Below are 19809 nucleotides of genomic sequence, written 5' to 3'. Positions count from 1 at the left end.
AAAACTAAATATCACTGACAGTTAATTTTTAATGACTTCAAAATGAAATGTGTGAAATTTGTTAGTAGCCATCTTTATGAATGGTTAAGTCTGAAAAGATGCCAAAGACAAACTTGAAATTACTATACAAGTAATGTTTTATGTTACTGCTTAGGAGTCTCTTTAGAAAAACAAAAATGATGCTTTTACAGGGACATTTCTTATTTTTTTAAAAAAGGTTTATCTTACTTGAGAGAGTCCAGGGGACGACGCATGTCCTGGGGGCGTTGCCGCAAGATTTGGATGCCCCTTGTTTATTTCATGTGCTGAATAAGGGGATGGGGTAGGGGTTCCCGGCTGTCTTGCCACTTGTGTTACCTGTGAGGAAATCAATATTTAGTAAGAACATTATATTAGTAAATCAATCTTAATAAATACAGCTGAACTATCTGATTTTTAATTGGATTTCCTACCTCACAACTTACACTAAAATAAGCACCAGACTGAACAAACACTTAAAATTTTTTAAATTGAAAAAAACAGAATTCTTTAAAAATATATACATGAATATTCTCATCAATTTGATAAAAGATTCTTGAAGCATGATCTCAAAACCAAAAATCATAAAGGAAAACACATGCTACAGGAAAGAAACAATACTTCAAACTACAAACTGTATGATACCATTTTGTAAAAGGAACAGAAAATAAATAAATGGTTGAAAGAGGAAGGAGATGACTACAGAAGAGGAACAAGGAGATTTTTGAGGGTGACAGAACTGTTCTGTATCATGCTTATAGTGAGAATTGAATGTCTCTGCTTGTCAAGACTTATGGACGTATACACTAAAAAGGGTGAATTTTACTAAATTACATCTCAATAAATCTAAACTCCAAAAATGGCAAGTTACTTATACGACATAATCTCATTTTTGTCTTTAAAAACATATATCTGGCCAGATGCTGTGGCTTATGCCTGTAATCCCAGCACTTTGGGAGGCCATCACAGGAAGACTGCTTAAGAACAGAAGTTTCAGACCAGCCTGTGCAACATAGCAAGACTTCAACTGTATTTTAAAAAAAAAAAATTTTTTTTCATTAGCTAGGCATGGTGGCATCCATCTGTAGACATAGCTACTTGGGAAGCTGAGGCAAAAGGACTGCTTGGGCCCAGGAGTTCAAGGCTTACAGTGAGCTATGATCACACCACTGTACTACAACCTGGGTGACAGAGGAAAACCCTATCTCTTTAAATACAAAAAAATTTTTAAAAAGGACATCTAAATATACATATACATACACATGTGTAGGAATATTTCTATAAACATTATTTGTTTACGTATGCATATAATACACACACATACATCTAAAAACATGTATATGTAATATTTTTAAAGATCTGTAAAGAGATATACCAAAATCTTAACAGAAAGCATTACAGGTATTTATTTTCTCATTTATATTTTCTAATATAATACAATAATCACAAATTTATACAACTGAAAAATAATCAGCATGTTTTTACGTAACCAAAAATTTCATTTTCTCCGTTTTTTGCAGGCAATAAATTGCTCATCAGCCCATTACGGATATGAAACCACTTTACTCAGACCCCTAGTGGAAGTGTCTACCAATCAATCCTAGCCAGCTCTTCCCTCTCATAGACTAATGCAGACTTAACACTGATGGTTTTGCAAACTTTCATGAATTATGGGCAGTTCTGTCCTCTGCTAAAATGAAAGAAGTCATTCTCCTTAAGCAATAGTTCTTAAATTTGAGAGGAACACAAACCCTTTGCCAATCTAGCATAAAATACAGACTTCTCAGAATCGTGTTATTAAATACATAAAATACATAGGATTATGACAACAAATGATCTATATTGAAATACAGGTATAAAAATATTAAAACAAATTCCTGACATAGTAATATATGTTCTTCAGTGGTGCGTTAAAAATAATAACTAATGGCAATTGTTGTCTATATTCGTAATGCAAAGAAATGCTAAAATTCATCATTAGACATATTCTCTATTTTCAGTTCATAGGTCTTCTGAATTTTATCATAAAGTTAAAAACTCTGCTCAGGGAAAAAGGAAAATGGCCTGGAATTCACTCAGTCAAAAGGTCTGAAGAAAATCTAGTCCCTGGTACTCTAACCTTCAAGTCACTTATAACTCTCTAAACAGATATAAACATCTTCAGGATCAGCTACCTGATCCCAATACTGAAATCAAATGGACTCACACAGAACTAACTAGAACCAAAAGCTTACGAGTTAAAAGACACATAAATGATGCTACCATATGACCAAAGATTAACACTTAAAATAATTGTATCTACTTTCATCCTTGTTTTTTAAATAACTTTGATTATGATTTTCTTGGGAAAATTTTGTTTCCAATTTTGAGTGACTATTACATTTATAAGGGCATAAAGTTTACCATGAAATGTAACAGCATATATAAATCTCACCAAGGAAATTTTTCAAAGGAGAAAAGTTGGATTGCTATTTAAACATCTACTTTAGAAAATTAATAATCAAAAATGAAGAGCTCTTATAAGAAAATTTCTTACAACAAAGCTTATGAATTTATATTATTTCCCATGTTTTAGAATTAATTATTTTGATATTTTGCTAAAGTAAAACCTCAATATGAATACACATTTTTAACACGGGAAAAATTCTGTACAGTGAAATAAAGTGAAAATAAAAAGAGAGCAAAGAAGTTAACTATATAAAATCTATCTTAGACCAGTTTTATGATTTATTCTGATAAAAATTAAATACCAAATTTGCCCATGACAATTAAATCATAGTAAATTTTTAAAATACTATTGATAAAAAATATTAAAATACATTGTATGTTTATCAATTAAACTAACAAAAGCAAGTTAAAATAAAATCTTTGCCCCATTATTGGCAGGGATCTAAGGAAACAGGACACAGATAAAATACTGTGAATGGGTTACTTTACTATCTTCCCAGGATTACAGAGCAATGTGTCACCAAGTGCTTCAAAACCATCACCCCAAAATTATTTCACTTTAGAGTACATACCCTAAAGAAAATCTCACCTCAAAAATTAGGAACTTAAAGATATATCCAGTGCATTTCACATGATGGCAAAAACAGGTAGAAATAGCAACCAATGGGAAAATGAAGTAACATAACTGAACTAAATACATAAAAAATATAAACCTGTACACTAGTATCAATAGAAATATATGAAATAATTAGGAATAATAAAGGAAAAATACATCTGCAGAGTTGTAAAGACTGTAAGCTATGTTTCTTACAGAACTGTAAAGAGGTACTGACATATACTGAAGAATACTGAAAGAACAATTTAAATTATTACACATAAAATTAGTATCCACTGGTTTGTCAGAAAACTATTATATTGCCCCATAAAACACAAATGTTTGAGAGAAAGAGAAAAAGCATTGTGCCAAAGCCAAAAGTGCTGTTCTTTCTACATAAAAAGCTTCCTTAAAGGAAACACCAATGAAAAACAACTTTCAGGGGTATATCCCTATGGTATGCATCCTTTGCAACTCTAAATAGTTCTGCCAAACTGGTAATCCTTTGGTATCAGATATTCTAAAAAGGCACTTCCTCCTAAATTTGGGGATGTCTACTAATAAAAGCAGGCCAAAGAAAATAAGTCTGTATCAAAATAATAGAAGAACTAGAATTTCTAAGAAATTCTTCCTAGAAACAGGCTGTTACATATAATAAAAATCTCTCAGCTTCACTGTGCTCTATTCAATTCAAATAAGATCCTCTATTACATATGTCACACTGCATTAGGCATTCCATATTCGCTTTTAGTGTATTTGTTACAGGGCTTAATGTCTCTGCCAGGGAAAAAGGTATACCATCTTTAACTAGAAATTATACAGAACAGAAATAGCACAATCCTATCCCAAAGAAATGGCACAAAGGCTAATAAAATTGTCATAGATAAAAATCAAATTTACACTAAAATTTAAATACCTCTTGCAAAATATTCCTAAATTAATGATTACCGAATCCTCTATTATCTAGCTAAGGGTTCTTCTCTCTTGGTAAACTGTTCAATTTCAGGTCATACTGTTGAAATCCATCTTCTTTAAAGGGAGTAGCAACAAGTTCTCATACAAAGAAAACAAGTACGTTTTCCCATTATTTGGAAGATATTGCTACCTTCTCAATTATGAAGGCTGGGAGGGAGCAGAGGTGTAGAACAGCTGAAAACAGCAACTACTTAACTACCTCCAAAGCTAAACAGACTGTTGTCTTTTCTATAATATTAATCCTAAGCAAAATACATCAACCATTTCTTGTAGTGCAATATATGTTTGTGTGTACTGCTTATTGCATTTAAAAGAAAATATGCCCGAGAAACATTTTTGTTTCTTATAGATATTATATTTTTGCATTGGTAACAATGTGGGGCTTCCAAAATTCTCATTCTCTTGCTGGTAGAAATGTAAACTGGTACAACCACTTTGGGAAGCAATTTGGCAGTAGCTGGTAAGCTTGGAAACAGTCATGCCCTATGACCCAGCCATTCCACTCCTAGGTATACATCTGGTTGAAAACAATGAAAATGTGCACCAGGGTACATGAACAAAAATGTTCATAGTTGTATTGTTTTAATAACCAAAAATTGGAAACAACCCAACTGTTCATTAACAGAATTGATCAATAATGAAATTTTCATACACTGAAAATTTTCCTATACAGAAACAGAATAAAAAACTACCATAACACAATTTAGATGACCCTCATAAATGGTACTGAGTAAAAGATTAAGAAGAATATATAAAGTATGATTCCATTTATCCAAATATCCAAAACCGGCAAAACTTGACCGTATTAGTCAATAGATGTACACGTGTTTAGCAACACTATAAAGAGAAGCAGGAAAATGACTTTTAAAAGGCAGATAGTATTATTTCTGGGGAGAGAGGAAATTATGACAGAAAGGGCATGTAATTTTTTTAAAGCTGGTTTAAAATTTTTTTTTGCTTTAAAATTATTTGTTAAACTCTACCTTTAAGTTTTATGTACTTGTATGAATGTGTATTTTAATCCTCTTCCACACCACCTACCTCAAAAACAAGATTAAAGACAAAAACAAGCAAACTACTAACACCTGTGATAAAATATCACTTACATTGGTATTATACTGTTACTCTGCATAGAAGAAAGAAAATTTAAAAAGAAATACTGCTGCAAGAAAGAAAAGCTCTAAAATTTTGACTCAGTGGAAACTTCAGGTAGCTAGTGAATTTTCATTCAAGATTTCCACCAAAAAATAATCTCCTATAAAATTAATGATATTTGGTGGTTGGTGACCAATATTAACTTGACAGAGTTTTTTAAAAATTTAAGGTAGACCATAAAGATCATGCAAATTAGGATTAGTCATTAGGTATAAAGTTTATTTATCTAGCACTAACTTATTGGATTTGATTATATTCTGGCCAATTAAGAGCTATCATACATAAACCACAATTTTCAAATAATAAATAAAATATGGAAAACAAAGTTTCCTTAACATGATCATTCTTACATGACTCCAGAGCAAGAGAAATACCCCCTGGAGGAAACAAAATGGGAAAAAACTGGCCAGATGTAAACAACAGAGATTAGGGACTATGGAAAACGATAAGAGAATGGCCACTCTCCAGAGGGCAGCAGATACTGAGATACTCTCCTGTAGTCAAGTACTGGCATGCAGGAATTCCAGATAAGCAGTGCTACTTCTTCAAAATTTTCAAGAGTAACCAAAAATAAGCCTTTCTGCATGAAATTGTCCTGACTTCCCATACACACTACAAGCCAAATAAACCATATATTGGTATATTAAAAACACAGGCAGCCAGAGTGTGGACATGGCTCTAGGGGTATCTCATGATCATCATCAAATATAAACTTGCTTTTTCATTTTTTTTTTTTTTATGAAATCGGGTCTCACTGTGTTGCCCAGGCTGGGGTGCATTGGTGTGATCACAGCTCATTGCAGCCTCCATCTCCCAGGCTTAAGTGATCCATCCACCTCAGCCTCCACAGTAGCTGGGACTACACGCACATGCCACCATGCCCATTAATTTTTCTTCTTCTTCTCTCTCTTTTTTTTTTTTTTTTTTTTTTTTAGTAGAGACAAGTTCTCACTGTGTTGCCCAGGCTGGTCTCAAACTCTGAAACTCAAGTGATCCTCCTACCTCCGCTTCCCAAAGTGCCAGGATTATAGGTATGAGCCACCACTTTCTATAAATACTGGCCAAACTTTCTATAAATACTCAGATATAGACTTGTGACTGGATTCTACACAAACAGGCATTGACTGAATAGATATATTGTTAAATATAACACACACACAAACCACTGTTTTTATTCTATATATTTTATATAATACGAATGAAAACATACTGCTTTAAAAAGTATAGTAATTAATCAGTTACTAAAAGAATAACAGGAAACTCCAGGATTCCTATCAAGTAAATTAATTTTTCAGCAACAAATGATTCCTATAAAGGTAAAAGGCACATGGTTTATATGTGTGACATCCCTTATTTTCTAAATCCCAAGAAAAAGTTTATTTAGTGAGGTCATCTAAAAACATTTCAGCAGCTGCAACTCATACACAGAAATAACAAAGTTCAATTCTGGGTAGTTTTGAAAGATCCCAAAGCTTTTCTTATGTGGGTAATTTCTATACTTTATGCTCCTCAAGCAGCAGAATAGATAAGTCAAGTCTTTTTCCCTTCATTAATATTTTGTATCATCCTAGTTCTTCCTTCAGGTCATTTATTTCCCCAAATCTACAGATATTGAGAACTAAATAAAAGCTGGTCTGCTCAACTAAAAGGAGCACTACAGTGGATATGAGGAAGGAAGTTTTACTTATACATGACACTATTTGAATTCTGTTAATATCATTGCCAATCCCCAACCACCAAGAAAAAAAGAGAAAGAAAAAGAAAATGGCATTCCTCCTTGCTCTACTCTTACCTATACTTAATAGGTTGAATTACATGAAATTCCAGATTTACAGATATTCAAGTATATTTTAACCTTAAAAAAGAAACGGTAATTTTATATGATTCAAGTAATACTTAAAAACTCAAGCAAACACATACCATGTATGTTCTACTATGGACTTTGTCAGCACTGGGTTTAATTCTGAGGGTTGCTTTTCTTATTTAGTAACTATCCAATAGAAACAAGAAAATGTTGTTAAAATTGGAGGGTCAGTAACAATGCTAACAAATGAAAAAATAAACGAGTAAGAAAGAAGCACTTCCAAAAATGTCTAGGTATCAAAGGTTAACGAAAGTGGACCCTATGTGAATCCTTGAGGGCCACAGGGCAAACTCTTTTTATTGAGACAGGGTCTGTATCACCTAGGCAGGTGTATAGTGGCCCGATCTCGGCTCACTGCAGGTTCCACCTACCTCCCAGGCTCAAGTGATCCTCCCACTTCAGCCTCCTGAGTAGCTGGGACTACAGGCATGCACTACCACGCCCGGCTAATTTTTTATTTTTTGTAGAGACGAGATTTCACCATGGTGCCCAGGCTGGTCTTAAACTTCTAGGCTCAAGGGGTCCGCCTGCCTTGGCCCTCCAAAGTGCTGAAATTACAGGCGTGCGTCACTGCATCCAGCCAGGGTGGACTCAAATCTAAGATGGCTCTCAGTATTCCTGTACTTGGTGTACACACCCTGAATAATTCCCTCCTCTGAAGAATAAGGGGTGCCAGTGAATATAATAGGGTATCAGTGATCTGGCTAGGTAATTTATCAGTTATCTGAATTAATCAAGAGACAAATCACAAACTTAACAGCTTAAAACAACACACATTTAAGTCCTTGTTGGCATGGTAAGGACTTAGGGTTTTATTCTAACATGACTGGGAACCTACTGGAAGTTTTAAAAGCAGGAGTGTGAAAAGATCGAATGTTTTCCAAAGATCATTTTGGTTGCTTTGTAAGAATAAGAACTGAAGAGTACAAGAATAGAAGCAGAGATTAGTTAAAAGCTATCATGCCAGGCCACAGTGGCTCACATCTGTAGTCCCAGCTACTTGGGAGCGTAAGGCAAGAGGCCCAACAGTTCGGCGCTGTAAGGCACCATGATCATGCCTGTGAAAAGCCACTGCATCGCAGCGTGGTCAACATAGCAAGATCCTGTCTCTTAAGAAAAAAAAAAAAAAAAAAAGCTACTGCAATCATCTTGGCCACAGCTAATGGTGGCTTAGAACACAGTAGTAACAAGATACTTTGTTTGAGCAGGTGGGACAGAAAGGAATGTAGACTGATTGATTGATTCATTCATTTAACATATATTTATTGAGAACTTTATACCAAGCATTGTACTAGGTGCATGGAATACATCAGTAAGAGAGACTAAAATCCCTGCATTCCTGGAGTTTATGGTCTAGCTGAAATACTAACAGCCATAATACTTAAATAAATTATATAGTATACTTGAAAGTGATAGATTATGGATATCAGGGATGGATTTTAAGTTTATGGCTTGAAAGATGAGGTGGGAAGAAGGGAAAGTATTCCTAATCCAAAATGCTTGGTACCAGAAGTATTTCAGGTTTTTTTTTAATTTTTGAATATATGCACTGTACCACTTCAGCAGCCCTAATCCAAAAATCCAAAATCCAAATGCTCTAATGATCATTTTCCTTGAGCATCATGTTGGCACTCCAAAACATTCAGATTGTGAAGCATTGTATATTTTTGGATCGGGATGTTCAACCTGTTATTACTGTGAGACAGGATTAGAGGCAGAATAGACAAAGGGAAAGGGATAACCGCAAGTAGTTTTAGATGCCTATCAGAGACTCAAATGGAAATAATAAGTAGTGTGTTGAATACATGAATCTAAGCTCAGGAGAGCAGTCAGGGCCAAGCAAGTAAATCTAGAGGTAGGTTCATTACCAACATTCCACATAGCATCTAAGCTAATTATCAAAACTAGCAAATTTCAGATGAAAAAGTCTGAAACTTATGAGAGGAAGATGGCAAAAGGCAAAGCTAAAATTTATTTCTGGATCAATTTTGTCAATGTCAATTGTTACATACTCAAGGTTGTGCTCACTCTCATTATGTAATCAATATGGTTTATTTCTCTGCTTGTTTTTTTTTTTTTTTCTTTTTTGAGACAGAGTCTCACTCTGTCACCCAGGCTGCAGTACAGTGGCGCGATCTCGGCTTACTGTAACCTTCACCTCCCGGGTTCAAGCAATTCTCCTGCCTTAGCCTCCCAAGTAGCCGGGACTACAGGCACATGCCACCATGCCTGGCTAATTTTTGTATTTTTAATAGGACAAGATTTCACCATGTTGGCCAGGCTGGTCTCAAATACCTGACCTCAAGTGATCCATCCACCTTGGACTCCCAAAGTGCTGAGATTACAGGCGTGAGCCACCGCACCCAGTCTCTCTGCTTGCTTTTTGTTTGTTTGTTTCTGAGGCAGGGTCTTGCTCTGTCACTCAGGCTGAAGCATAGTAGTGCGATCATAGCCCACTGCAACCTCAAACTCCAGGGCTCAAGCAATCCTCTCGTTTCAGCCTCCCAAGTAGTTAAAACTACATGTGTGTGCCACTACACTGGGCTAATTTGTTTTATTTTTTGGTGAGACAGGGCCTCACTATGTTGCCCAGACTGGCTTCAAACTCCTGGGCTCAAGCAATCCTCCCACCTCAGCCTCCCAAAGTACTGGGATTACAGGCATGAGCCACTACTCCTAGCCTCTGCTTATAATTCTAAAAGAAAATAAACAAGATCATCAGAGAATAAATCAGTAATATCCTAAACTAAAATTAAATCAAAGTCAGAATCTCAGAATTTCAAAATATAGGCAAAAGGTGACTAAGGAACAATCAAACCAATGTCAGTAGTCTCAGGATTGATATGGATCTAGCACCACAGAGAAGACGTAAGCAGTAGATATATCCACAGATATAGATATAGATACAGATATAGATATACCTATTTTTTTGAGATGGAGTTTTACTCGTTGCCCAAGCTGGAGTGCAATGGTGCAATCTTGGCTCACTGCAACCACCGCCTCCCGGGTTCAAGTGATTCTCCTGCCTCAGCCTCCCAAGTAGCTGGGATTACAGGTGCGTGCCACCACGCCTGGCTAATTTTTTCTATTTTTAGTAGAAACGGGGTTTTACCATGTTAGCCAGGCGGGTCTTGAACTCCTGACCTCAGATGATCTGCCCACCTTGGCCTCCCAAAGTGCTAGGATTACAGGCGTGAGCCACGGTGCCCAGCCAATATATATATATTTTAAATAATGGGTCTGCTCATGCTGGGACAGAATATAAAGGATAGGCAGGATACCACACAGCAATCCAAACCAGTTTGATATGATTCCTAATTTCACCTACTCTGTCATCATAAATGAGTTATGTGATAAATACCATAGAATATATATTTATTTTTTTAATTTTTTTGAGGCTGGGTCTCACTTTGTCACCCAAGCTAGAATGCAGTGGCACAATCACAACTCAGTGGTGCCTCCACCTCCCAAGCTCAATCAATCCTCTCACCTCAGCCTCCTGAATAGCTGGGACTACAGGCACATGCTACGACGCCCGGCTAATAGGAGATGTATTTAAAGTACTGCTGAAAAATCAAAAGTAACCAGGTCTGAGAAGAATCTGGAAGGGTTTGGTGGCACCTGACTTACACTTTGAGAACAACAAGGGTTCAGATCAAAAGTTAGAGGCAGTATTTTGAAAAGAATATTGATTCTGCTGAGAGAGCATTAAAAAAAAATAGAAAATTAATGGATGCCAAGAAACTATGTGACAGTTGTTTGAACACTGTAAGAGTAAAAAATACTAACTCATTAGAGAACAAGTAAATACATTCTTAAAATATATATTTAGAAAAATGTGTTTTAAAAATGAGAAGTTGCTTACGGTCTAATTTTAAGTAAAGAAAGCAGGACACTAATTGGTGGTACACTAATAACTTTTTTTTTTAAGTGCACAGCAAAACAACTTGAAGGATCACGTTAAAATGGGTGGTGTGAGTCTTTTGTAAACAACATCACGGATCATGTTTTTCCTGTCATACTTTTCATTTTGGGGGGGGGTTGTTGTGGGGGACGCAGTCTCACTCTGTTGCCCAGACTGGAGTGCAGTGGTGCAATCTTGGCTCACTGCAACCTCCGCCTCCCGGGTTCAAGCAATTCTCCTGCCTCGGCCTCCCAAGTAGCTGGGATTACAGGCGCATGCCATCACACCCAGCTAATTTTTTTTTTTTTTTTTTTTTGGTATTTTTATCACAGATGGGGTTTTGCCACCTTGGCCAGGCTGGTCTGCAACTCCTGACCTGACCTCAAGTGATTCACCTGCCTCAGCCTCCCAAAGTGCTGAGATTACAGGCATGAGCCACCATGCCCAGCCTCCTGTCATACTTTTCTCTGTGTTTCCATTTTTCTAGCAGACACATTAATTTTATAGTGAGCAAAATCTGCTATTTGGAACTTGGCAGTGAGGTATCCAGACTGTCTTATAAAATCCTGCTTAAGCCAATGATGTAGTTGAGGATGGCGAGGTTCATGCTATCCTTTGTGCCCTGCAGCCACCCAGAGACTGCAAGGACACAATCAGTGAGTGATCACTGATTCTTATCATCTGTTTGTGTCCTTGCAATCCTTGTGGACAGGAATAGGATTTAATGAGTACTTATGACAGTACTTGCAGACAAGTGGCCACTCAGATGTTTAACTATAAATATTTTCTCTGTTACTAACTCAACCAAATCTTACTATTATATGGCTATTTGAGGGTAAAATTATTTAGAATATCAACTCATGAAGACATCAGGTAGCCAGGGCTGCTTTGCAGTGTAAAGGGAGGAAGCCAAGATAGTAAAAACATTTTTATTTTTTTCACTGCTAATAGAATCGTGTAGCACTGTATTATGATTCCAAGGTCCTTTCCCAGTTCAACAGCAAAACCTTGATCAGTTAGGAATGACTGTCTTGAATAAAAAAAAAGAGTGGTAAGGTTTGTCTATTCTACTAAATCCAATCATTCAGTAAAACTACACAAAATTAGTAACAGTCTACATAAGCATAACAAATTAACTCCTTACTTTTTCAAGGAATACATATATTACAGGCCAATTGCTGTCCCTGTGGTCAGAAGCAGGAACACTTGACAACTCCTCAGAAGATGTGGAGTGAAGACTTTTAACATCATCTGAGGAGTGATGGCTTTTAACAGACACTCACATTCTCTTTCTTATGTTCAAAATCCACAGTCAGAGCTTTCCACCAAGACAAGGTTGTATGCGAGTCTGGAGATTACTGATATACATTCAGTGACTGCAATGGAATTAGTCATTTACCAACTTACAACTTAATTTTTTAAAACTAATGCCTTACTATTTTCCTGTTGATCTTTAGTCAGTTGCTAATCAACTAGTTATTTAACTGATCCAAGGTAAGTGAATTCTATTTTAATTCCAAGGTATTAATAAATCTCAGATTTTAGTATTCAACTATAAGCATAAATTCAATTATATTATCAAAACCACAATATTAAGTTCCTCTGACACAGATCCAAATCATGTAAGATGTGTGATATATGCCCCCATTCTGAGGCTGAGTCACGAATTATCACTTTCCAAACACAAACTTGAAAGAAGGAACATAAACAGAAGGTAAACAGATTCAAGGTATCCAAGTAGGCTAAACAGCATCAATAAAAGAGCACGGGGTTGTTTCTACCAAAAAAAAAAATCTGGCATGGTGGTGTGCACTTGTAGTCCTAGCTCTGGGGAGGCTGGGAGAGAAGGATTAAGCCCAGAAGTTGCAGCAAGCTATGATCATGCTACTGCACTCCAGCCCGGGAGACAGACTGAAACTCTATCTTAAAAAAAAAAAAAACAGTGGTGGGGCGGCGGGGGGAAGAAAAAAAGAAAAAAATGAGCATGGGTTTTGGTGTCAGAGACCTAAGTTTGAATTCTGGCTCTACTATACAGAAACTATATAAGCAAATTACTTAAGTTTAGTTTCCTCTTCTGTAAAAGTGAAAAGTAAGGACTTATCATGCTGATTTATTCAACACATTAAGATAATATTTATCATAATGCCTAGTATATAAAAAGTGTGTTTAATTATTTACAAATATTTAAACTGTTGGTTTAAAATCCTAATATTAAGCCAGTAAGTGTAAGACAGTTTTGGGGTGAAATGATTCCTGCTTGATTTTCATTTATACAAATGGGGGTGAGGGTGTTACAATAAACCTAAAGCTGTGGTTTGCAAAGTCTAATCCTTTAAGCAAGTTTAAAATAAATACTTGACCAGCCTAGGAAACATGGCAAAACCCTGTCTCTAATAAAAATACAAAAATTAGCCGGAGGTTGTGGCTACTCAAGAGGCTGAAGTGGGAGAGGGCCAACTGAGCCCAGGAGGTCAAGGCTGCAGTGAGCCATGATCATACCACTGGGCAACAGAGCGAGACTCTGTCTCAAAAGAAAATTAATAATAACAAATAACTAAATACTTGACACCTCATCCTAATTGATTTTTCTGAATTTTTTAAAGAGTTATGGCGGTAGGGGGAGGGATGAGGGGCCAGGTCCTGCAGCCTCATCAGACTCAGTCCACTCCTGGAGGAAAAAAAAAAAAGTAAAAAATATAAAAACATTTAAAAAAATAAAGTTACTAAACAAATGCTTATTGAACAAAGAATAACAATATACCATTGATTTTACATTAGCTATGTTAAAAATTAACATAGAAATGTTATAGCCATAAGAAATTAACATAGTCAAAAGTTCTTTGGGATCTGTAACAGCTAAAGAAACTAAACACCTTTCTAATCTAGTATTCTGCATTCTATATGGCAATTAAGCAACCACAGAATGACAGTTTAAATGCACAAAGAACAGTTTCTAATCCTTCACAATTTCTTGCCTACAGAATTCCCCTGACAGCCAGATGTGCTTTTAAAAGATAAAAAGGGAACTGTATAAAGTTGAAGTTAAATGCTCCAGTGTCTATCAAAGTTTACAGTAAAAACTGATCGTTCTATTCATGCCAACAACTTCATGGCAATAATAAATCCATGCCTGGAGATACTAATGGTCTTTGTTTCCTTTTCCTTAAAATAATTAAAACTCCATTTACCACACAACTAGTTATTAAAATCTAATTTCCTATGACTCATTTTAGTTAAACGTGGTCCATATCAGTTGTTTTATTTTTAAAAATAGTACATATACTTTGTAAAATTGCTGTGAAGGGAATATCCCACAGTTCAAAGAAACACATTTTCAGTTTTCAAACATTAAAGAACTTTATTATTATTTCTACTGTTTTCTTATCCCAGAAATTCAAAAGACATTTATAACTGGCATTTAACAAAATAACATATCCTTGTATCTTTAAGGTTAATCCTTCTTTTGAAGAAAAGTAATCAAGTAAATACATATTAAGTAATTTTTTCTTTCTTTTTTTTTTTTTTGAGACGGAGTTTCATTCTTATCACCTAGGGTGGATTGCAATGGCATGATCTTGGCTAACTGCAACCTCTGCTTCTGGGGTTTAAGGGATTCTCCTGCCTCAGCCTCCCGAACAGCTGGGATTACAGGCGCCCACCACCATGCCTGGCTAATTTTTGTATTTTTAGTAGAGACAGGTTTTCACCGTGTTGGCCAGGCTGGTCTCGAACTCCCAACCTCAGGTGATCTGCCCACCATAGCCTCCTAAAGTGCTAGGATTACAGGCATGAGCCACCACGTCTGGCTTTTATTAAATAATATTTTAACAAGGTATCTGATTTAACATTTAATGAGCAAATTCACATTAAATATTAACAACAAGGAATCCTAACTTTCATAAATGTTATTAATCAGCAAGCAGATACCATGATGGGTAGAAAAAGACATAAAATTTTTAATAACCAGAATACAACTGAGTACCACATGTATAAATGCTTTTTAAGAAAATACTTCAAAATAGAAGGGTAAATACAATCTTAATAAGATACCTCTCCATTTAATACACTGTAAAGTCGAAGTTGAGCTATTTCCAAATCCTAGGAATCAGGTTCAAAGTGCAACACAGCACCGCTGCAAGGGGAAAATCTGTCTAGACTAGAATAAGGAATCTTATCAGTGAGAGTTATTGAACTCTCTTAAAACTGCAGTTAAAAAATAAAAAAAGAGGCCAGGCACAGTGGTTCACGCCACTGCACTCCAGCCTGAGTGACAGAGCGAGACTTCATCTCAAAAAAAAAAAATAAACAAAAAATAAAATAAAAAAAGAAAACCCCTATGTTTGTATGTTTACTGTTCTGCAAAGTAGATTCATACCTTTCATCAGATTTTCAAAAGGGTCCTAATCCCCCAAAAATTGAGTATTGCTTTTGACCTTATTTGTGATCTTAACAAAAAGAAGGGTCCGGGCACAGTGGCTGATGCCTATAATCCCAGCACTTTGGGAGGCCGAGGTGGGTGTATCACCTGAGGTCAGGAGTTCAAGACCAGCCTGGTCAACATGGTGAAACCCTGTCTCTACTAAAAATACAAAAAATTAGCCGGGCATAAGGCACCTGTAATCCCAGCTACTCGGGAGGCTGAGGCATGAGTATCGCTTGAACCTAGGAGGTGGAGGTTGCAGTGAGCCGAGATCATACCACTGCACCTGCACTCCAGTCTGGGCGACAGAGTGAAACTCTGTCTTTAAAAAAAAAAAAAAAAAAAAAAACAGAATACTTCACATGAACTTGTAGATTCAAAACAGACCTGTATTCAAATTACATGTCTCCAAGTCCCATTTTCCTTTGTTGTAAACAAAGGTTGTCATAAGTATTAAATAATATCATGAATGTAAAGCATTTAGCGCAGTGTCTGGGACACTGTAGTCACTCAATAAATGTTAAAAGATCCACCGAAGTTCAAATCCAACCTCTACCACACACTACCTGGATAACTTTGGGCAGGATACGTCACCTCTGTGTCTATTTGCCAACTAACAATGGGAAATGTAATTATACCTACCTCATACAGTTGTCATAAGGATTGAGTTAATACACATAAAATGCTTAGAAAAGTAACTGTTACACAGTAAGTGTTACTTATAGTAATAAAGAAAATGTTCTACAGATTGAGTATCCCTATCTGAAAAATTTGGAACCAGAAATGTTTCAGATTTCAGATTTTGGAACACCTGCAAACAGTTACCAGTTCAGCACCCCCAATCTGAAAATCCAAAATCTGAACTGCTCCATTGAGCATTTCCCTTGAGAATAATGCTGGTACACAAAAAGTTTCAGGTTTTAGAACATATCAGATTTTGAATGTTTTGATTAGAGATGCTCAACCTGTATAAACTATTCTGTTGAGTTTTTCACCAGTTAACTCCTCTGCCTAGGTTTGGTCAATTTTTGTTATCTATTTCATGGCTCATTACACTATGTAGCTGTAACCTTATCCTCCACCTCAAAGGCTTTAACTGATGTATGTACACTCATTCCAATATCTTGTAAGATGCAGTCCAAACTTGCTGCCCACCTACATTTTATGGCTTCTTAGAGTTCATCTAGATACCATCTTTCTCTGTTTAACCATGCTTCACTCCTCCAAGTACTTTTGCTTAATGAGAATCCAGAAAAACTATACCAGTAAATGTTACTACTTATTTACATATTTTTGTTCTCATTTACATAATCATTAATGTCTCTTCCTCACATTCCCACATGTACTTAAAACAATGTATCACCATCTTGTCTGGTAAAATGAGCACTCTTAAAGACAAGGATCATAGTGTCCACCACTGCTTTCTCACATTACCAGGCACAAAACCTTGCATATAGCTCTCATTCAATATATGTTTTCTAAATTAAGTTTATCTCAATATTCTTAAAAGCTCTGCAACATCTCCAAGGTTTAGTCCCCTGAAAAGCAAGCTCCAAGAGGCCAGAGGATCTTTCAGTTATTCTGTACTTAGGAAAACACAGAAAAGTAACTTCAAACACATTTTAGGCTGTCACAACAGGAAAGGCTGTTCTCTATTTAGAAAGAAAGGCAAAACAGAAAAAAGACTGAGTCTAACTCGTACGAATTTTTACCGGGGGAGAGGAGGGGGCAGGAAAGCAGCAGCAGCATCTGGATTTCACAAATATTTGATGACACTGACTGTGAGGTTTGTCAAAAGAAAAGAGGATGAGCTAATCATGGGTAAGAATGAGATTTTTTTTGTTGTTTTACGTAAAAGGTGAGCACAGGAAGAATAGGGAAATGAAATATACTCAATCATGGTTATCTTATAAATCATTATAGAATTCAGTCAAAGATGATCTTTCAAAGTAATGCAAGACTTGAACTCAGCTAACTGTCCTATATTAAAATTTTGGAAAAATAAATTTAAGACCACAAAGGAAAACGGCAAGCCACAACTTATTACTGCTAATACAATATTATTTTTCAATAATCTAGGAAAATTTTAAGGCCACTGTGGAAAACCATTTGCATCTAGTGATTGAATCAGAATAGAATTATTACCAATTTGCATATCAGGCAGTGGCAACTAAGACTGTGGAAAAAAAAAGTTTGATGCTTACTTTCTCTAATTGCTACAATAATGTATAAACATGATTTTTGTTAAAAAAAAGAAAAAGTAGTGCCCTCTTTACCCTTCAAATCCCACTCCACTCCCTATGGCAAAATGATTAATACTCTGAAGCACATTATTACAAACCTTTCTATACACTTACAAATGTGTAAAAATAATAGCAACAACACAATAATAAATATTCAATGACATGTTTTCCTCTCCACTTATCAAAACATTAGAGATCTTTCCAAGTCAATAAACATACCTACTTCATTCTTGTTCTAAATGTTTAAGTAGTACTTCATGGTGTAGATATAACTACATTCTTTTTAACTATTAATTTTTAAAAACTCCTTAATGAAAAGAACTATATAACCTACTAACATTTTAAGAGCCAAACATGTATGTGCAAACATAAAATAAAAAACAAACTACCTTCTTTTTGCTAAGTTTCAGATATGTCAATTAATATAAATTGGAACCACTCAAAAACTGAAGAGAGGGCAGTTTTAGAATATCAAAGGTAAACTGACATTCCATAAACATTCTTGACAGCACAATAATAATTCTTAACTAGTAATAATAGACTGAATCTTTTTATAAGTGTAAAAAGAAACTTCCAAAGAACTTGAAAGTGGGCTAATTGATATTGTTGTCTAGTAAGTTCATTTTATTCTATTTCATTCCATTTCTTTAGAGTAGGTACAACCGCTACCACCCCCTCATACCCTGCATACAATAGGTTCTTCAGTGCAAATGACTGATTTTCAACATTAGCTAATGCAATTCATAATCAGATATAAAGAATAAATTGAAAATTCACATTAGCTTTAGTAGCCAAAATAAATGATTGATCTAATATAAGAAACATGTTAGCCAGGTGGCATGGCTCGTGCCTGTAATCTCAAAACCTTGAAAGGCTAAGGCAGGAGGGTCATCTGAGGCCAGGAGTTCTAGACCAGCCTGGGCAACATAGTGAGATCCTGTCACTACAGAAAATGAAACAAAACAAAATTAGCCGGGCATGACGACATGCACCTGTAGTCCCAGCTACTTGGGAGGCTGAGGCAGGAAGATTGCTTGAGCCCAGGAGTTCAAAGTTAATTACAGTGAACTATGATCATGCTACCATGCTCCAGCCTGGACAACAGGGTAAGAACCTGTCTCCAAAAAACCAAAGAGAAACACATCTACTCTATGTAATCCTCCAGTGCAGTCCTGACACTCCACAGAAGGTTCCATAAATAAAAACTGTATCCACTACTACCATCTGCAAAAACTGGCATTTGAAAAGCACTTACACGGCCGGGCACGGTGGCTCACGCCTGTGATCCCAGCACTTTGGGAAGCCAAGGAAGGTGGATCACGAGGTCAGGCATTGAAGACCAGCTTGACCAAAATACAAAAATTAGCCAGGCATGGTGGTGCCAGCCTGTAATCCCAGCTACTCAGGAGGCTGAGGCAGGAGAATCGCTTGAATCCAGGAGGCGGAGGTCGCAGTGAGTCAAGATTGCGCCACTGCACTCCAGCCTAGGTGACAGAGCGAGGCTCCGTCTCAAAAAAAAGAGAGAGAGAGGAAAAAAAAAGAAGAAGAAAAGCACTTAAACAGCTACTTCCCAAATGCTATTTTCCCAAATAAGTTAAAGACAGAGAGAGAGAAGTAGCTTTTAAACATAAAGTGACAATAATCTACAACTACACCTAGGCAACACTATTAAAATTATATTATTTCTACAAACAACTTCCTATGGGATTATTAAAAATGAAACAATGGGTCTAATAATATGGCAACGGTTAAGTCAAAAGAGAAAATATATTTAACACATGGATAATTATACTACAAGTCTTTTATCCCTTAACTTCCTAAGTTTTGTATCATGTACATCTAGTAGTTTATTAAAGGAGTTTACTTTTCTAAGGTAATAAAGTTGGACATTCCAAGATGACAAATATATAATAAGTATTGATGATAAATACTAAAGTTTGAAAAGCAACACCACTGGCTGGGTGCAGTGGCTCATGCCTGTAATCCCAACACTTTGGGAGGCCAAGGTACAAGGATTCCTCGAGCCCAGGAGTTTGAGGCCAGTGTGGGCAACATAGGGAGATCCCATGTCTATATAGAAAAAGACATTTAATTTTTTTATTTTATTTATTTATTTTGAGATGGAGTCTCACTCTGTCGCCAAGGCTGGAGTGCAGTGGTGCTATCTCGGCTCACTGCAAGTGCTGC

General features: G+C 36.1%; 1 protein-coding gene across 50 annotated transcripts in view; it reads right to left on the bottom strand.

The window, feature by feature from the left end:
• EIF4G3 (eukaryotic translation initiation factor 4 gamma 3) overlaps nucleotides 1–19809 on the bottom strand; it is a 367607-nt gene that overhangs the window by 242186 nt on the left and 105612 nt on the right. For all 50 annotated transcript variants that reach the window (XM_016955647.4, XM_063785248.1, XM_063785240.1 and 47 more), the window contains one exon: nucleotides 229–357. Coding sequence is in view for 24 of the 50 variants with exons in the window: in XM_054663258.2 (XP_054519233.1) it covers nucleotides 229–357 (129 nt within the window). In the remaining 26 variants the exon portion in view is untranslated. The remainder of the gene's footprint in view (nucleotides 1–228; nucleotides 358–19809) is intronic.

This window comes from Pan troglodytes, chromosome 1, assembly GCF_028858775.2.
Source record: "Pan troglodytes isolate AG18354 chromosome 1, NHGRI_mPanTro3-v2.0_pri, whole genome shotgun sequence".
In the NCBI taxonomy this organism is placed as follows: Eukaryota; Metazoa; Chordata; class Mammalia; order Primates; family Hominidae; genus Pan; species Pan troglodytes.
This window is presented reverse-complemented; position numbering and strand designations above follow the sequence as displayed.